The 20,614-nt window shown below is 49.9% G+C and overlaps 1 protein-coding gene across 2 annotated transcripts in view; it reads right to left on the bottom strand.

Moving 5' to 3' along the window:
- The window catches only part of uvssa (UV-stimulated scaffold protein A), a 66,083-nt gene extending 45,622 nt beyond the window's left edge, over positions 1-20,461 (bottom strand). For both annotated transcript variants that reach the window (XM_075480804.1, XM_075480806.1), the window contains exons 1-7: positions 20,148-20,461; positions 15,311-15,464; positions 12,863-13,039; positions 10,869-10,989; positions 10,246-10,710; positions 7,815-7,924; positions 4,374-4,502 (exon numbers count right to left, since the gene is read on the bottom strand). In XM_075480804.1, the coding sequence (XP_075336919.1) occupies positions 4,374-4,502; positions 7,815-7,924; positions 10,246-10,710; positions 10,869-10,989; positions 12,863-13,039; positions 15,311-15,464; positions 20,148-20,257 (1,266 nt within the window). In that variant the 5' untranslated portion in view covers positions 20,258-20,461. The remainder of the gene's footprint in view (positions 1-4,373; positions 4,503-7,814; positions 7,925-10,245; positions 10,711-10,868; positions 10,990-12,862; positions 13,040-15,310; positions 15,465-20,147) is intronic.
- Between the last annotated feature and the right edge of the window lie 153 nt (positions 20,462-20,614).

Raw genomic sequence — 20,614 nt, 5'->3', positions numbered from 1 at the left:
GCAGAACTTCAGTCTCAGAGCCCGTAAAGTTGTTCTTTTTGCGCCTTGATGCCGTTTTCATGACTCAACACTCAGCACTTCCTGGCACAGGAGAGAGGAAGCACACCCTTATATGGTATCATTTTGGGCGTGGAGTATGCAAATCTACTATCCTCGTGCACGTGCACTTAAATACGCACGGGTGGCATTCATCATTTACGCAGGTCGTTTACACACTTTTTCCCAAAGTTAAGAGTGTTTGTTGAATCTGACGTGGCGTGTTCGTACGAGACCTTCGTACGAAAAAAGTGTGAGACATTTAGAATAAAAATACGAAAATGTTATTGCATGGGGCCCATTGACAGTTAAAAAAAAATCTTGAATCTTGAATAACGGCTGTTGGCCTTGCTCTTCCAAATGTCTGTTTCCACTTCTGGGAAGCCAATTTGTGTTGTGTGGCGTTTTGGTCTTTCTTTCACGGCCGATCTGATTGTCCTGATTGGGTGGCAATAGAGCTAAACATCTGCTCCAGCTCGTCCGTCTCTGCTGTCATTGGATTCTCTCTCCCCCGGCACTCCATAAGACCGATTCATCAACCTTCTCTAAGAATTTAGCACAATTCAGAAAGCACTTTGGCTTTATATACGAATGTATATACCAATAAAGTATTTTTTTTTCTCACGAAATTTAAACTTTCAGGCTATGATTTATACTCTCGTCAGTTAAAATGCTGGGCTTGCTTTGTTGCCGGATGACCATTAAATTTTGTTATGTGCAAGAAAACGTTGGCTTTATCAAATGTGACTCACAATAAACCTTCAGATAATCAGAGCTCCAACCTGAGAACATAACCTTTCAATAGTCTTCCCAGTTCATGTTCATCTTCGCTCAAGTGTCCATGTGTCTTATTCTTTCACCCCAAAAATAAGCCCGTCTATCTGCCTCCATAATGCTGCTGCTCCCCTGTTACAGGACACTATATTGAGAGGCCCGCTGAGAGAAAGCAATCGTGTGGCGTGTCAGCAGCCCGATAGAGAAGGACCCAGTAATGGAAGACCTTTTAAGGCTAAAAAGGAAAAGCTAATTATGATAAAGGGGCTGTAAGTTGTGTGGTTATCGCAGCGCTGGGGCTGCTGGTGCAGCAGACTGGTCCCCGACAGTGATAACCAGGCAGAGCGAGACGCCCGCCGCTCTGTCACTGTCACTTTGCTGCTCTGCTCAGCTAAAGATGGATTCACATGCTGAAACTTTTATACCTTTTTTTCAAACACATAAAGCTGTTTGCATCATTGCTCCTTTAACACCCCAAACAGCAGCCTGCTGTCAATCTCCAAGATATATTCTGTGTTTCTCTGCAATCCAAGTATGCAGAAAACATCCCATCTCTGAAACTCTGAATAACATTTCAGCACCAATACAACCTCCGATTATGGCATATTTATTCAAACCATCTGTAGGTGGACTGCGGGAGCCTCTGTTCTGGTTGGGCTCAGACAACAGCAGAGTGACAACGCTGAGCTGGATACAGGCAGTGAGGTGGACCTCTGAGCTGCCGGGACCAAAGGGCACATTAGTGCTAGTCAAGTGAATGAATGGTTACATGCTCCCCCTTTGATACCCAGTTTTTTCTTTCTGTCTCTGATGCATTATACATTATAGGGCCTTGCTACTATCTCACTTCTCCCAAATGCCTTCAGTGTGAACATACTCTCTCTCTGTGTTATGACACTTTCCTATAGATACCCACAGGAAAGCAGGAAACAACTGATGTCTTCAAAAGAAAACAGGAAGTGGGCACAGGGCACTTCTGGAGCCATGCACATCCATAACAAACAGCAAGGAGACCTTTCTATCGATGCCACCATGTGCATCATACATGACAAAAAGCCAAATGAATGGGAATTAGGTCCCAAAGGATCAAATCCAACTTGTGTTGTTGCAGCTCAGTAACAGTCCTGAGTGCCCTTCAAAGAGAAGGTGCTTTTCATTTTCCACTTTTTCACAGCTGACTGACTTCCTGATGGATTTTTGTCCAGCTGAGCAGCACAAGCTCAGGAGCTACACTTCCGCTACTGACCACTAGATGGTGTGAGTGAACACCGGGCCGGTCTGAGGCAAACAGTCTCATTCATGCCCTCCTTTTTCCAAAGCTTTCCAAATGTGTCACATTACAAACTGATTACACACTTAATGCAACCTTAAATCCCTTTCCCTGATATTTTTGAATGTTTATGGGTAAATTATAAAATTCAGACCTGCATTTTTTTTGTGGATAAAACAAATACCAGCAAACTTTCCCAATGTGAAAAAGAAGCTTTTTGAAAGCGTTTCATCTTTTCAACGTGTGATTTACCATTTCAACACAGCATGATGCTTCAGCTGATCCATCCGGCTCAGGAGGAAGAGCAGTCGCCTGGAAGGTGGAGTTTCCACTCCAGGCTTCTCCACATTCAAACCCCCCCCCCCCACTGAGTCATGCATGTGTGTGTGTGTGTGTGTGTGTGTGTGTGTGTGTGTGTGAATGATTAGAACAGAATAAAGAGCTGTGTGTGCTGTGTAGCGTACTGTATGAGTGTGTGGGACAGCGAGTGGTCAGACTGACTGAAGTGCTGGCACTTTTCTCCACTGACTTACAATACAATGCTGCCATCTGCTGGCACCCCGCTCTCAACTAGCAACTGAAATCTAAAGATGAAATAAACGGGCAAAAGAGGACTGGAAGTAATTATTTTCAAGATCATGAACCATTATGGATTATTTTTCATGATTGTGAGTAACAAAGATGAGAAAGAACGTTCCTGCCATCCATGTTCCCATCACTGAGTTAGAGACAGCCATCCGATCCTTTTACAGGACAGACGTGCAGACAGGGAACAGGTGAAGGAATCTCCTCCACATACACTGCAGACATGCTGAGCCAACAGCTTTCTTTGTTGGCATTCTGTGGGCCAGCACATGTTCAGACGTAGTTGGAGTGAAAATGACCTGCTAAATAAAAACAGCTGAGTTGTAAAGAGTTGGAAGAGTAGAATGTGGAACTCAGGATAGAAGCTGAAAGTTGGTGACAGATCCCAGAGCTTTACTTAAAGAGATCCCAAACAGCTGCTAATGGCCCTGTCACACTGTTGCGTATGCCAGCGTATGAAAATTATCACTCATACGCTGGTATACGCTGACATACGCTAGGGGAACGTTAGGCATAGGTTGTATACGTTTCAAGCACGCTGGCATACGTTGGCATACGCTGAGGCAGAAATAAATTTTTTAACATGCTCAAAACTTTTGTGCGTATGCGAGCGTATGGTTAATACGCTAAGCATACGCTTGGCATACGCTGAATACGCTAGAGGTACGATATAGATACGTTACTGATAGGTGGAGAACGCTGGACATAAGTTGCCATACATTGGCATGAAGGTGTACCGTACAGCTAGCGTATTTATAGCCTCCGCCCGTCTGCCGCCTCCATCTCCGCAACTGACATATCTGAGGCAACCGACGATTCACGGGAGCGGTCAGGAGGAGGAGTTGGGGATCTTGATCGCTCAGAAGCATGTAACTCATCAGCCGCAGGTGCACCAGGCATTTCAGCAGGTTTGGGTGAGAATGATTCTTGTGTTTTTTTGCCTTTTCCTCGGCCCAGGGCCCGGGCAAACTACGATTGCTTCTTGGGAGGCATGATCGAGATGAATGTCTCGAGAGATGTTGATAGCGCGTGGTCTACTGCAATAATGGAGCAATGTGGAAAGGCTGCTGATATAGGCGCGTTGAAACGTATGCTGGGCATGCGCAGTTCATATGCTACTCATACGCTAGTCATACGCAGAGTACGCTGGTTATACGTTGTTCATACGCTGACATACGCTGGCCATACGCTGACCATAAGCTACTCATAGGTTCAATACGGTAAGTATACGCACAATTCTTTATTTTCAAGGACTTTTCGTGCGTATGAAAATTATATTATTAATTTTCATACGCAACTCATACGCTTCTCTCATACGCAACAGTGTGACAGGGCCATAAAGAAGCGTTCTACACAGCCAGAGTGGAGCCAAAGCCTTTCTGGGAAGCTGCTGATTCCCTCACCAAAGCTTTTCTCCCCCCCTCAGTGTTCTGTTCAGATGCATTTCTGGGTGGAGGACCTCTGTGTGGCTTTGAATGGCTGCATGAGGAACTCTCTCATAACTCTCCATAAGAGCCCTGCGTGCTGTGGGTTTGGGGTGTTTCAAACAGTGGTGCCATCTTCCAAGATGATAAAGATAAAATAGTTAAACTGGGATGAAGGATGCAACAGGGAGGTGTATCAGCCTCAACATTCACCAGATCCTAACGCATCAAACACAACAGGGTTGGACTTTCTGCTGACTGAGTAAAAACTCCATGGAACTCACCACTCTGGAGACTCCGGGGCTGCAGTCGATATGAAGCTCTTTGTGTTTCTGGAGCGCAGCCTCCAAAGACTTCTTCAGGTCCAGCGCCCTTCTCAACAGCTGCTGCTCAGCACCTGACTTGGTGAAGACCTGAACACATGCAAAGGAGAGGCGGGAAGACAATCTGTGAAAAATGGCAGCGCAAACAGCCGACGCACTCCCCAGCCTTCACCCTCTCATCTGACATTTGTGGAATGTGCCTGAAAAGTGTGCTGGCGGCACATGGAGAGGAAACGAGCAGCCGGGTAGGGATGGAACATGATGGCATGAGCCACACAGTCACAGGCTTTCATGTGCTGCTTTGGGACATGTGCACGCACCCACCGGCCTCTGCATCAGGGACACCCTGCTGGTACAAGCTTGGACCCCCTTTCGCCTTCAGAGCTGCCTTCATTCTTCGTGGCATCCTTTCAACAAGATGTTGCTCCATATTGACATGACAGCATCAGCAGCTGCAGCAGATGTGTCGGCTGCAAATCTATGATGCCGATCTCCCGTTCCACCACATCCCAAAGGTGCTCTGTTGGGTGGAGATCTGGGGCCTCATGTACAAAGGGTGCGTACGCACAAAACAGTGGCGTACGCACCTTTTCACATCAACGATCAGATGTATCAAGAGTGAAATGATCGTGGAAATGTGCGGTGCCTCACGTCAACTTCAGGGCTGGCGTACGCACTTTTCTACAGCTGTTGATTCTTTGGCGACACCTAAGGTGATGTTGGGAAAATGTTATAATAAATAAATGTGAAAACAATGAGTCCTCAGACAGTGATGTGCACATTTGAGATAGATGAACAATTAATACTGATAAATAATTAACACACCCATGTGTCTGCAATTACACGAGTGGATATAAAAGCAGCTTAAAGTGGTGCAATGCATACCATTAAAAACAATGGCTGCTTTAGCAGTATTAGAAGACTTTGCAAATGGTGCAATTTGAAGAGAGAGTGTGTTCAGAGACAGAGAGGATTTGCTGGCACATGATGGCGACTGAGTTTTGAGGGAAACCCTCCTGGAACTGTGCGCAGAGCTGCGGCCGGCGTTGGAGCGCAACACAGCGAGGAGGCATGCGCTGCCTGTGCTCACAGGTGATGTGCACACTGGGGTTCCTATAGCAACCGGGGCATTCCAGAGGGAGCTGGCCAACCGATTGGGACTGTGCCAGTCTACCCTGAGCCGAGCCATGCCAGCCGAGTGGGACAGAATTATCCGCATCCCAGCCACATATATCAAATTCCCACAATGAAGTTGAACAGGCCAACATTAAAGCTCAATTTGAAGTGAGAGCCGGTTTTGTAATGGGAGCTATCGACTGCGCACACATTGCTATAAAAGCGCCATCACATGATGAATTTGTATGTTAACAGGAAACATTTTCATTCGATCGATGTACAGATCATATGTGATGCGTAAATGCAATTAACCAACATTGTGGCGAGGTGGCCTGGTTCAACGCACGATTCATACATTCTGAGTAACAGCATCGTTGGGAACAGACTACAGGCTGGCACTGTGCGTGATGGCTGGCTTCTTGGTGAGTAACTTTATTGTGTAATTGTCCTAATATTATTCCCCGTGACGTGCATGGAGTATGTGCGCCCCCAGTTTCTATCCCGTCTTCACAGCATCAGTCGGTGGTTAAAGTTAGTTTCTTGCTGTCTTTTGCTGGTTGAACTTCAGCTTAAGATCTTTCTAACAAGCCCCTGATCGTCTCTGTGGGCAAAGAGCAGTGCCACCCATAGTTGCGCCGACTCTCTGTTCAAACAGAGTCGGTCACCCCCCCACCCGCCTGTTTTGGCCACACTGCAGCGGTGGGCAGCCAGTCTCCGCTTTACCTCCACCTTAATGTGGGACCACTTCTTCTTCACCTCCACCTTAATGTGGGACCACTTCTTCTTCACCTCCACCTTAATGTGGGACCACTTCTTCTTCCCCTCCACCTTAATGTGAGACCACTTCTTCTTCACCTCCACCTTAATGTGGGACCACTTCTTCTTCCCCTCCACCTTAATGTGAGACCACTTCTTCTTTACCTCCACCTTAATGTGGGACCACTTCTTTTTCACCTCTGCTTGTGAGGCTTCTCAGACCCCCCAGCATTGACAGCCTCAGGCTCTCCCACCCACTCCTCTTGCATTTGCTGCTTATGCCGGAGGACAGCGTGCCAAAGAACACATTTTTGCTGGCCTCCACTTCAGAAAGTAGCACCAACATCTCGCTTTCCGTAAAGTTCTCATTTTTTCCCGTCTTATTCATTCTTTTTCCTTTATGTTCTGATCGTACAGAGAGGGGGATTGCAGGTGCAGGGCTCATTTAAATATGATTTGCATATTTAAGTAGGGGCGTGGACAGGGAGGAGTCGGGTGCTCCGACATGTGCGCTCAATTCCACGTTGATTGGGATGTACAAACGAAATGTGCTTGGATTGATGCGTGCACACAGATTCGTACATCCGACGTTGGAGGGCATTTGGGTTTGAGCGTACGCCATGTTTCAGTAGGAAATCCACACAAGTCTTTGTACATGAGGCCCCTGGTGACTGTGGAGGCCACTGGAGTGCAGGGAACTCATTATCATGTTCCAGAAACCAGTTTGAGATGATATGAGCTTTGTGGCATGGTGCATTATCCTGCAGGAAGCAGCCATCAGAAGGTGGTGCACTGTGCTCATAAAGGGTGGAGATGGTGCATTATCCTGCAGGAAGCAGCCATCAGAAGGTGGTGCACTGTGCTCATAAAGGGTGGAGATGGTGCATTATCCTGCAGGAAGCAGCCATCAGAAGGTGGTGCACTGTGCTCATAGAGGGTGGAGATGGTGCATTATCCTGCAGGAAGCATCCATCAGAAGGTGGTGCACTGTGCTCATAAAGGGGCCCTAGAGGCCCACAGTGTGCCAGGAACATCTCCCCACACCATTACAGCAGCAGCCTGAACCGTTGATGCAAGGCAGGATGGATCCATGCTTTCATTCCGTTTCCGCCACATTCTGAGCCGACCATCTGACTGTTGCAGCTGAACTCGAGGCTCTCAGACCAGGGAACGTTTTTCCAACCTTCTCTGTCCCAGTTCTGGTGAGCCTGAGTGAATTATAGTCTCAGTTTCCTGTTGTCAGCTGACAGGAGCAGCACTCCCATCTTCTTCACGGTTCCACCTGCTGTGCGTACAGAGATCGTGTTCTGCGTTCCTTGGTTGGAACCAGTGCTTATTTGAGTTCCTGTTGCCTTCCTATCATCTGGAACCAGTCTGCCCATTCTCCTCTGACCTCTCACACCAACAAGGCATTCTCACTGGATCTTTTCTCCTTTTCGGACCCTTCTCTGTGAACCCCAGAGAGGGTTGTGAACCTGAACCTGATGAAATGGCCGGTGAGAGTGTGTGTGAATGTGTGTGTGTACCAACCTGAACCCAGCTCTGAACCGTTGGAAGGTGCTTTGTAGAAACAAGTCTGTAGAGCTCTCTCATCATAGAGACCACTGGCTCATTATCGTCCGTCTCCTTTACACGAAGCCCTGAGTGTTCCAGAAGAGAGGAAACAGAACTGTAACATCTCCAAACAGAACAGTAACATCTCCAAACAGAACTGTAACATACCCAAACAGAACTGTAACCTCTCCAAACAGAACAATAACATCTCCAAACAGAACAGTAACATCTCCAAACAGAACTGTAACATACCCAAACAGAACAATAACATCTCCAAACAGAACAGTAACATCTCCAAACAGAACAATAACATCTCCAAACAGAAATGTAACATACCCAAACAGAAATGTAACATACCCAAACAGAACTGTAACCTCTCCAAACAGAACAATAACATCTCCAAACAGAACAATAACATCTCCAAACAGAACTGTAACATCTCCAAACAGAAGTATAACATCTCCAAACAGAACTATAACCTCTCCAAACAGAACTATAACATCTCCAAACAGAAGTATCACATCTCCAAAAAGAAGTATAGCATCTCCAAACAGAAGTATAACCTCTCCAAACAGAACTATAACATCTCCAAACAGAAGTATAACCTCTCCAAACAGAACTATAACATCTCCAAACAGAAGTATAACATCTCCAAACAGAACTGTAACCTCTCCAAACAGAACTATAACATCTCCAAACAGAACTATAACATCTCCAAACAGAACTATAACATCTCCAAACAGAAGTATAACATCTCCAAACAGAACTATAACCTCTCCAAACAGAACTATAACTTCTCCAAACAGAAGTATAACTTCTCCAAACAGAACTATAACATCTCCAAACAGAAGTATAACATCTCCAAACAGAACTATAACCTCTCCAAACAGAACTGTAACTTCTCCAAACAGAAGTATAACTTCTCCAAACAGAAGTATAACATCTCCAAACAGAACTATAACATCTCCAAACAGAACTATAACATCTCCAAACAGAAGTATCACATCTCCAAAAAGAAGTATAGCATCTCCAAACAGAACTATAACATCTCCAAACAGAAGTATAACATCTCCAAACAGAACTATAACATCTCCAAACAGAAGTATAACATCTCCAAACAGAACTATAACATCTCCAAACAGAAGTATCACATCTCCAAAAAGAAGTATAGCATCTCCAAACAGAACTATAACATCTCCAAACAGAAGTATAACATCTCCAAACAGAACTATAACATCTCCAAACAGAACTATAACATCTCCAAACAGAACTATAACCTCTCCAAACAGAACTATAACATCTCCAAACAGAACTGTAACATCTCCAAACAGAACTGTAACATCTCCAAACAGATCTGTAACATCTCCAAACAGAAGTATAACGTCTCTAAACAGAACTATAACATCTCCAAACAGAACTGTAACCTCTCCAAACAGAAGTGTAACATCTCCAAACAGAACTGTAACATCTCCAAACAGAACTATAACATCTCCAAACAGATCTGTAACATCTCCAAACAGAACTATAACATCTCCAAACAGAACTGTAACCTCTCCAAACAGAAGTGTAACATCTCCAAACAGAACTGTAACATCTCCATGTTTCACCTCATAGCTCAAGGGGCTGGGACGTGGTGGAACATCATGATAATGCCAGGACTTGTGGCACATTAAATGCTTACTGCAGGACGTGGAGCTTGTGAGGCTGCATGCATGCTGCTTGGCCCTCATTTAAACATGTGCTCGCACTTCTATTTCAAATCAGAATGTTTGCCATGAAAAAGGTCTCCAGCCAATCATGAGTCCAGTCAAAGCCGTCTTCTGTCATGTTGATACAGTGACAGTGACATATGGTGCAGCTGTCATTTCTACTGCCTAACCCCTGTCTGCATCATTTAGCTGCAACATTTAGCAGACCAACAGTTCTTCAGCATGGTTCTATGTGTAAGAAGCACCCGTTTGGTGATGAAACAGCACTATAACCACACTGCTGATTGGTTTATCCTCTGGCTGATGGCTCTTCTTTAAGCCTAAACCTTCTGAGCTGCTTAGATTCTCAGCTGAATGTTCACATGCCCTGCTCTCCAGCTGAACCTCTTCTCCTTCTCCCAGGTTTCTTCTGTGCAATATCATGGCCATCTGTTGGAAACCTGCAGTTTATATCAAGATGGACCTGTTTTCTTGTTTCATTTTCTATCATATTTATTTCTCTGAATAGAAAAAATGCAGTGAGATCATCATAAAAGTATCAGATCCCAAAGCAGCCGGAGTGAAAACAAGCATTTGCAACCACGTGCTGTGGATTCACAACGGGCCCCACTGCAGAGTAATGTGTGGAAACGTGCACGTGAGACGTGAGGAAACGTGCACGTGAGATGTGTGGAAACGTGCACGTGAGCTGTACCCACCAGGACTGAGGTTCAGGTCCAAACTGTAGGAGTGAGAGATGAGGCCAGAGTTCCTGATAAACACGTCCTCATCAGCCGGCTCTTCTTCCTCTTCCTCTTCCTCTTCTTCACTGCTTCCTTCTGCTTCTTCATGCTCCGTCTTTCTCTCCTCCTCTTCCCTCTGCTCCTGCTCAGCCCTTCCCTTCTGATCTTCAGACCTTTTCTCCTGGTCTGCATCGCTCCTCTTCTTGTCCATCACCTTTTCCTCCCCCTCCCTCCCTCGCCTCCCTCCCTCGTCTCTCCTGCCACCCGTCAGCCCTTTGCTGCAGCAGGGCTCCTCATCGCCTGATGGACACTCACTCACAGGTTGGGAGTTTGAAGGGCTGCTAGTTCTCGTCTGGAAGTCTGTGAGGCAAAACTCAGGGAAAAGTAACCTCATACAGGATTCCATCTCCGTCAGTGTTGCCTCAATTTCTTGGTAAGACTCTGACCAGAAGAAGAAAAGAAGAAAAGAAGAAAAGATGCTCTGTTAATAAGACTGTAACTAAACTAATTAAATGAAGATGAATCTATATGTAAGAAACTTCATTATCAAACAACAGTGGGAGCATGGGAGACAGCAAGCAGTATCAGAAGCTGTTCACCTTCCATGTCCCTGGCTGCTGCCTCCACCCTCGCCTTGTAGATCCTCTCCATCTTCCTCTGCCTCTCCTCCGCCCTCCTTCTTTCTGCTATTGTTCTGGCTTCAGCATCTTGGAAGTCCACCTGCAGACAGCAACAGTTCGCTCTGCTGTGACAGGAAACACCAACACTGCTTTCATGTAGGAATACGGCTGTGACCTCATGTCTGGAAAACTCAACACAGGCCCTGTTCCCCTCTTAGCTGTGTCAGAAACATGGAGTTTGGAAGTTACCTAGCGTGACAACAGAGTGAGCTCACCTTTCCAAACAGCCAGCGCTGAATATCTCATTCAGAAATCTTTGCTTTTCCACAGAACTTTTTTAAATCTCTTGCTCAATCCAAGAAGAGCTGAGGAGCATCTATTATCAGAACAGCTCTCCGTTAGTTCAGAGGTAACTTGAGTGTGGGCAGAGCAGCACATGCATGTCTGTAGTTAAACTGTCCCCGTGAGGCCTGTGTGACTGCTTAACATCGGAGCGTTTAAAGCAATACAATGTAACTTCTCAAAAAGCCCATTATGGAGCTCCCCCTACAGGCTTGGAGGTAATGTACGGTTACACTGTCGTAAATACAACACCCTTTCGCTTTCACGTTTCACGTTTGTTGACGAACCGGCGAGGAGTCAGAAGGTGCAAGCTATGTCGACCGAGAAGGTAAGAGTAATCAAATGTACCTGGGAGCGTGAGAGGGGTCTATTTGTTTTTGCGGTAGGTGTGCCAGAAAGCAAGTCGAAGTACTTCCGCTCAGCTCCCGGTCAGTCCAGCAAAGTTACATAGCGCAGTTTTTCCAACTCAGACCCCCGAAGGGCATAGGAGACAGGCCAATCGTAATATTAAAACTCATTCTAGCCGCACAATTTTTTTCAAGCTGTTATTTTAAGGTAGAAATGTTACATAGTATTGCTTTAACTGGAGCCCGTGGCCCTGCTCTGGTTCTCTGCCTCCACACCATGTCACAGACAGGAACACATCAGTCAGACTGCAGACTGCCTCCTCCCAGCAGACGGTTCAATCAATGAGCCGGGCCTCCACAGTAAAGCCGGGTGAGTGCTTGGAAGTAATCTGCAGCAGTGATGCTAAAGGCTGAGTTATACTTCTTTTTACTGCCCTTGCGCTTGCGTCTTGCGCGTATGTTAATGGCTCGAGACGTTTATACTTCATTTTGCTTTGACGGCGGTTGCGTGTGCTGCGTGGCGATTCACCGCCAGGACAGTAGGTGGAGTAGCGGGTTTTTTCAATGACAAGCCTACTATGATGAAAGGAAATTCACCGCCAGGAGTTCTTTGGCAAGTCTCTCTTCCATAGATTCATGCTTCTTCTTCTTCTTCTTGTAAATAGCCGGTATTTTGTCAGATTTTCAACACCTTGGGGGTCTAAACGACTACTTTCTCGCCTGAAAATGTTTCAAATGTTGCTAAAGTTATATATTTACAGAGTTTAGCCTATAGCTTAAGGGAAATCAGCTTTTCAGGCCGGCTGATTTCGGCTCGGGCAGGAGTGAAGTGCACTGTGTATAAACGCTCTGCATACTGTCAGATCGATCAAGTAGTAGGCGGTTTCGAACACAGCCAGTGGCTTGCGCTTGCGTCTTGCGTGAAGTTTAGAAAATTGAGGTGACACACGCAAGCACGCAAGGGGGGGCTTGCAACCGCGCAAGGGCTTGCGTTGCGTCTTGCGTTACCGACTATAAACCAGGCTTAACAGTAGCACGGTCACTCCGGCCCACTCAAACACCCCTCATTACCCGCATCACTCGGCTTCTTCTGAACTTCCCCACTGAAGCCAAAATGAGCGCCCTGTCTGCATAACATTACTGACCCTGTTTCCTCAGGCCCTCTCAGGCAGTGAGCTGGAGCATCTGATATCATGGGAAACAGCACAGAGGGATAAGCAGGGACTCCCAGTCCTCCCCTGGGAGGGACAGAGCTGAAAGAAAGAGGAAATTAAGCTCTCTCACCTTCTTAACCTGTTTGAGGAAGTGGTATCCCAGAGCCAGCTTCTTATACACGGAGCCGTAAGAGGCGTGCCAGGCCTGGACGGTCTGGATGGCCAGAGAGCGCAGCTTCCTGGCCACCTCTTTGGGAGGAGGGAGGGGCAGCTCTACGTCCGTTTCTACCGTCAGCTCCAGCAAATCCTGCAACAATCCATTTACAGCAAATCTAAATCAGCCTGAAACAGAACAGAACCTTCTCCAGACTTCACCCAGTCTGCACAGACCCGTCATAAAGCAGGCGGGCTGCACAGGACAGAGCGGCCATGTTTCCTGTTCTACTGCCAGCTGCAGCTGGCCCCAGGGTGCGGTGGAGGCTTACCCATCAAGTCATCTATCAGGTTAAAGGTCTGACCTGAATGGGTTCTATCAGGTTAAAGATCTGACCTGAATGGGTTCTATCAGGTTAAAGATCTGACCTGAATGGGTTCTATCAGGTTAAAGGTCTGACCTGAATGGGTTCTATCAGGTTAAAGGTCTGACCTGAATGGGTTCTATCAGGTTAAAGATCTGACCTGAATGGGGTTCCATCAGGTTAAAGATCTGACCTGAATGGGTTCTATCAGGTTAAAGGTCTGACCTGAGTGGGTTCTATCAGGTTAAAGATCTGACCTGAATGGGTTCTATCAGGTTAAAGGTCTGACCTGAATGGGTTCTATCAGGTTAAAGGTCTGACCTGAATGGGTTCTATCAGGTTAAAGATCTGACCTGAATGGGTTCTATCAGGTTAAAGGTCTGACCTGAATGAGTTCTATCAGGTTAAAGATCTGACCTGAATGGGTTCTATCAGGTTAAAGGTCTGACCTGAATGGGTTCTATCAGGTTAAAGATCTGACCTGAATGGGGTTCCATCAGGTTAAAGATCTGACCTGAATGGGTTCTATCAGGTTAAAGATCTGACCTGAATGAGTTCTATCAGGTTAAAGATCTGACCTGAATGGGTTCTATCAGGTTAAAGATCTGACCTGAATGGGTTCTATCAGGTTAAAGATCTGACCTGAATGGGTTCTATCAGGTTAAAGATCTGACCTGAATGGGTTCTATCAGGTTAAAGATCTGACCTGAATGGGTTCTATCAGGTTAAAGGTCTGACCTGAATGGGTTCTATCAGGTTAAAGGTCTGACCTGAATGGGTTCTATCAGGTTAAAGATCTGACCTGAATGGGTTCTATCAGGTTAAAGGTCTGACCTGAATGGGTTCTATCAGGTTAAAGATCTGACCTGAATGGGGTTCCATCAGGTTAAAGATCTGACCTGAATGGGGTTCCATCAGGTTAAAGGTCTGACCTGAATGGGTTCTATCAGGTTAAAGATCTGACCTGAGTGGGTTCTATCAGGTTAAAGATCTGACCTGAATGGGTTCTATCAGGTTAAAGGTCTGACCTGAATGGCTTCTATCAGGTTAAAGATCTGACCTGAATGGGTTCTATCAGGTTAAAGGTCTGACCTGAATGGGTTCTATCAGGTTAAAGGTCTGACCTGAATGGGTTCTATCAGGTTAAAGATCTGACCTGAATGGGTTCTATCAGGTTAAAGATCTGACCTGAATGGGTTCTATCAGGTTAAAGGTCTGACCTGAATGGGTTCTATCAGGTTAAAGGTCTGACCTGAATGGGTTCTATCAGGTTAAAGGTCTGACCTGAATGGGTTCTATCAGGTTAAAGGTCTGACCTGAATGGGGTTCCATCAGGTTAAAGATCTGACCTGAATGGGTTCTATCAGGTTAAAGATCTGACCTGAATGAGTTCTATCAGGTTAAAGATCTGACCTGAATGGGTTCTATCAGGTTAAAGATCTGACCTGAATGGGTTCTATCAGGTTAAAGATCTGACCTGAATGGGTTCTATCAGGTTAAAGATCTGACCTGAATGGGTTCTATCAGGTTAAAGATCTGACCTGAATGGGTTCTATCAGGTTAAAGATCTGACCTGAATGGGTTCTATCAGGTTAAAGGTCTGACCTGAATGGGTTCTATCAGGTTAAAGATCTGACCTGAATGGGTTCTATCAGGTTAAAGGTCTGACCTGAATGGGTTCTATCAGGTTAAAGATCTGACCTGAATGGGGTTCCATCAGGTTAAAGATCTGACCTGAATGGGGTTCCATCAGGTTAAAGGTCTGACCTGAAAGGGTTCTATCAGGTTAAAGATCTGACCTGAGTGGGTTCTATCAGGTTAAAGATCTGACCTGAATGGGTTCTATCAGGTTAAAGGTCTGACCTGAATGGGTTCTATCAGGTTAAAGATCTGACCTGAATGGGTTCTATCAGGTTAAAGGTCTGACCTGAATGGGTTCTATCAGGTTAAAGATCTGACCTGAATGGGTTCTATCAGGTTAAAGGTCTGACTTGAATGGGGTTCCATCAGTGAAATGGGTGCATGAACTGCCCCGGGTTACATGAGAGACACTGATTTACCTGGAAGTTGTCCACCAACAGTGTCCTGAAGTGGTGGGACCTGGAGAAGAGCTCGCTGGCTATCTGGAAGGCGGCCAGCCGGATCTCAGCATGCTCTTGGTTGAGCTGGGACATCACTAAGTGGTACACTTGGTCTACGCAGTCATTTGATGCTCTGGAACAGAGAAGAGGACAAACAGCACTCCATGATGGGTTTTAACACGGAGATGAATCCAATTAAGCAGGGACCTGACCTACACCTTTGTGAGACAGTTTAACAGATTTATTAGGGTTTAACCTTTCTTTCCCCAACTGGAACCCAAACAACCAGGCAGAGAAGGTCAGATATGAGGCTGAATGTTCTGATGATACCAAAGATCCAGGACTGACACACATCCAGCCTCCCACACATCCAGCCTCCCACCCATCCAGCCTCCCGCACATCCAGCCTCCCGCACATCCAGCCTCCCGCACATCCAGCCTCCCACACATCCAGCCTCCCACACATCCAGCCTCCCACACATCCAGCCTCCCACCCATCCAGCCTCCCACACATCCACACTCCCACACATCCAGCCTCCCACACATCCAGCCTCCCACACATCCAGCCTCCCACCCATCCAGCCTCCCACCCATCCAGCCTCCCACACATCCACACTCCCACACATCCAGCCTCCCACACATCCAGCCTCCCACCCATCCAACCTCCCACTCATCCAGCCTCCCACGCATCCAACCTCCCACGCATCCAGCCTCCCACGCATCCAGCCTCCCACGCATCCAGCCTCCCACGCATCCACACTCCCACACATCCAGCCTCCCACGCATCCACACTCCCACACATCCAGCCTCCCACACATCCACACTCCCACACATCCACACTCCCACACATCCACACTCCCACACATCCAGCCTCCCACACATCCAGCCTCCCACACATCCAACCTCCCACACATCCAGCCTCCCACACATCCAGCCTCCCACCCATCCAGCCTCCCACCCATCCAACCTCCCACACATCCAGCCTCCCACCCATCCAGCCTCCCACACATCCAGCCTCCCACACATCCAGCCTCCCACACATCCAGCCTCCCACACATCAAGCCTCCCACACATCCAGCCTCCCACCCATCCAACCTCCCACACATCCAGCCTCCCACCCATCCAGCCTCCCACCCATCCAGCCTCCCACACATCCAGCCTCCCACACATCCAGCCTCCCACACATCCAGCCTCCCACCCATCCAACCTCCCACACATCCAGCCTCCCACACATCCAGCCTCCAACCCATCCAGCCTCCCACGCATCCACCCTCCCACACATCCAACCTCCCACACATCCAGCCTCCCACACATCCAGCCTCCCACGCATCCAGCCTCCCACGCATCCAGCCTCCCACGCATCCAGCCTCCCACACATCCAACCTCCCACACATCCAACCTCCCACACATCCAGCCTCCCACCCATCCAGCCTCCCACACATCCAGCCTCCCACACATCCAGCCTCCCACACATCCAACCTCCCACACATCCAACCTCCCACACATCCAGCCTCCCACCCATCCAGCCTCCCACCCATCCAGCCTCCCACACATCCAGCCTCCCACCCATCCAGCCTCCCACACATCCAGCCTCCCACCCATCCAGCCTCCCACACATCCAGCCTCCCACACATCCAGCCTCCCACCCATCCAGCCTCCCACGCATCCAGCCTCCCACCCATCCAGCCTCCCACCCATCCAGCCTCCCACACATCCAGCCTCCCACACATCCAGCCTCCCACACATCCAGCCTCCCACACATCCAGCCTCCAACCCATCCAGCCTCCAACCCATCCAGCCTCCCACACATCCAGCCTCCCACACATCCAACCTCCAACCCATCCAGCCTCCAACGCATCCACCCTCCCACGCATCCAGCCTCCCACGCATCCAGCCTCCCACGCATCCAGCCTCCCACCCATCCAGCCTCCCACGCATCCACCCTCCCACACATCCAACCTCCCACACATCCAGCCTCCCACACATCCAGCCTCCCACACATCCAGCCTCCCACACATCCACACTCCCACACATCCAGCCTCCCACCCATCCAGCCTCCCACACATCCAACCTCCCACACATCCAACCTCCCACCCATCCAGCCTCCCACACATCCAGCCTCCCACACATCCAGCCTCCCACCCATCCAGCCTCCCACCCATCCAGCCTCCCACACATCCAGCCTCCCACACATCCAGCCTCCCACCCATCCAGCCTCCCACGCATCCAGCCTCCCACCCATCCAGCCTCCCACGCATCCAGCCTCCCACACATCCAACCTCCCACCCATCCAGCCTCCCACACATCCAGCCTCCCACCCATCCAGCCTCCCACCCATCCAGCCTCCCACGCATCCAGCCTCCCACACATCCAGCCTCCCACACATCCAGCCTCCCACACATCCAGCCTCCCACACATCCAGCCTCCCACACATCCAGCCTCCCACACATCCAGCCTCCCACACATCCAACCTCCAACCCATCCAGCCTCCAACCCATCCAACCTCCCACGCATCCAGCCTCCCACGCATCCAGCCTCCCACGCATCCAGCCTCCCACGCATCCAGCCTCCCTCCCATCCAGCCTCCCACACATCCAGCCTCCCACACATCCAACCTCCCACCCATCCAACCTCCCACCCATCCAACCTCCCACACATCCAACCTCCCACACATCCAGCCTCCCACACATCCAACCTCCCACCCATCCAACCTCCCACACATCCAACCTCCCACACATCCAACCTCCCACACATCCAGCCTCCCACACATCCAACCTCCCACACATCCAACCTCCCACACATCCAGCCTCCCACCCATCCAACCTCCCACACATCCAGCCTCCCACGCATCCAGCCTCCCACGCATCCAGCCTCCCACGCATCCAGCCTCCCACACATCCAACCTCCCACACATCCAACCTCCCACACATCCAGCCTCCCACACATCCACACTCCCACGCATCCACACTCCCACGCATCCAGCCTCCCACCCATCCAGCCTCCCACCCATCCAGCCTCCCACACATCCAACCTCCCACACATCCAGCCTCCCACACATCCAGCCTCCCACACATCCAGCCTCCCACCCATCCAGCCTCCCACCCATCCAGCCTCCCACACATCCAGCCTCCCACCCATCCAGCCTCCCACGCATCCAGCCTCCCACCCATCCAGCCTCCCACGCATCCAGCCTCCCACACATCCAACCTCCCACCCATCCAGCCTCCCACGCATCCAGCCTCCCACCCATCCAGCCTCCCACACATCCAGCCTCCCACACATCCAGCCTCCCACCCATCCAGCCTCCCACGCATCCAGCCTCCCACCCATCCAGCCTCCCACCCATCCAGCCTCCCACACATCCAGCCTCCCACACATCCAGCCTCCCACACATCCAGCCTCCCACACATCCAGCCTCCAACCCATCCAGCCTCCAACCCATCCAGCCTCCCACACATCCAGCCTCCCACACATCCAGCCTCCCACACATCCAGCCTCCCACACATCCAACCTCCAACCCATCCAGCCTCCAACGCATCCACCCTCCCACGCATCCAGCCTCCCACGCATCCAGCCTCCCACGCATCCAGCCTCCCACGCATCCAGCCTCCCACCCATCCAGCCTCCCACGCATCCACCCTCCCACACATCCAACCTCCCACACATCCAGCCTCCCACACATCCAGCCTCCCACACATCCAGCCTCCCACACATCCACACTCCCACACATCCAGCCTCCCACCCATCCAGCCTCCCACACATCCAACCTCCCACACATCCAACCTCCCACACATCCAACCTCCCACCCATCCAGCCTCCCACACATCCAGCCTCCCACCCATCCAGCCTCCCACACATCCAGCCTCCCACACATCCAGCCTCCCACCCATCCAGCCTCCCACCCATCCAGCCTCCCACACATCCAGCCTCCCACGCATCCAGCCTCCCACGCATCCAGCCTCCCACGCATCCAGCCTCCCACCCATCCAGCCTCCCACACATCCAGCCTCCCACACATCCAGCCTCCCACACATCCAGCCTCCCACACATCCAGCCTCCCACACATCCAACCTCCAACCCATCCAGCCTCCAACCCATCCAACCTCCCACGCATCCAGCCTCCCACGCATCCACCCTCCCACCCATCCAGCCTCCCACCCATCCAGCCTCCCACGCATCCAGCCTCCCACGCATCCAACCTCCCACCCATCCAGCCTCCCACGCATCCAGCCTCCCACGCATCCAGCCTCCCACACATCCAGCCTCCCACACATCCAACCTCCCACCCATCCAGCCTCCCACACATCCAGCCTCCCACGCATCCAGCCTCCCACACATCCAACCTCCCACACATCCAGCCTCCCACACATCCAACCTCCCACCCATCCAACCTCCCACCCATCCAACCTCCCACACATCCAACCTCCCACACATCCAGCCTCCCACACATCCAACCTCCCACACATCCAACCTCCCACACATCCAGCCTCCCACCCATCCAACCTCCCACACATCCAGCCTCCCACACATCCAACCTCCCACCCATCCAACCTCCCACACATCCAGCCTCCCACACATCCAGCCTCCCACACATCCAACCTCCCACACATCCAACCTCCCACACATCCAGCCTCCCACACATCCAACCTCCCACACATCCAACCTCCCACACATCCAGCCTCCCACACATCCAGCCTCCCACCCATCCAGCCTCCCACACATCCACCCTCCCACACATCCAGCCTCCCACCCATCCAACCTCCCACACATCCAGCCTCCCACCCATCCAGCCTCCCACCCATCCATACTGTCATACTTGCAGATCCTCTTCAGCTCCTTCATCTTGTCCTGACTGAGCTGCGGCTGCCCAGCTGTGGTCAGCTCCTCCACCAGCTCCGCCAGCCGCTCCCTCCGGGAGGACTCCATCAGGCAGGACTCCACCAGGCAGGACTCCACCACCTTTCAGCACACAGGCAGAACAGCTGCAGCTCTGACGGATCATTCACCTGCACGCGACCCCAGCTCGCTCACATGTGGGCTGCTGCTGTCTATCTCCGGTGGAGAAAGTTTGGCTTTCTGACTGACACCGTTTACAAAACAACACTCTCCCAAGATGACTTCACTTCCGTTAGGTACAACTACCGGTTCAAGCTTTTCAGAATAAAAGCACCGAAACGTATCAGTAAAAACATTGGGCCTCATTCACAAACCGTTACGCACAGATCTGTTCTGCGTGCGTACGAGTGATTTAAGAGAATTCTCTTTCAGGTACGAACAGAATTT

This window comes from Odontesthes bonariensis, chromosome 13 (genome assembly GCF_027942865.1).
Source record: "Odontesthes bonariensis isolate fOdoBon6 chromosome 13, fOdoBon6.hap1, whole genome shotgun sequence".
Taxonomy (NCBI): Eukaryota; Metazoa; Chordata; class Actinopteri; order Atheriniformes; family Atherinopsidae; genus Odontesthes; species Odontesthes bonariensis.
This window is presented reverse-complemented; position numbering and strand designations above follow the sequence as displayed.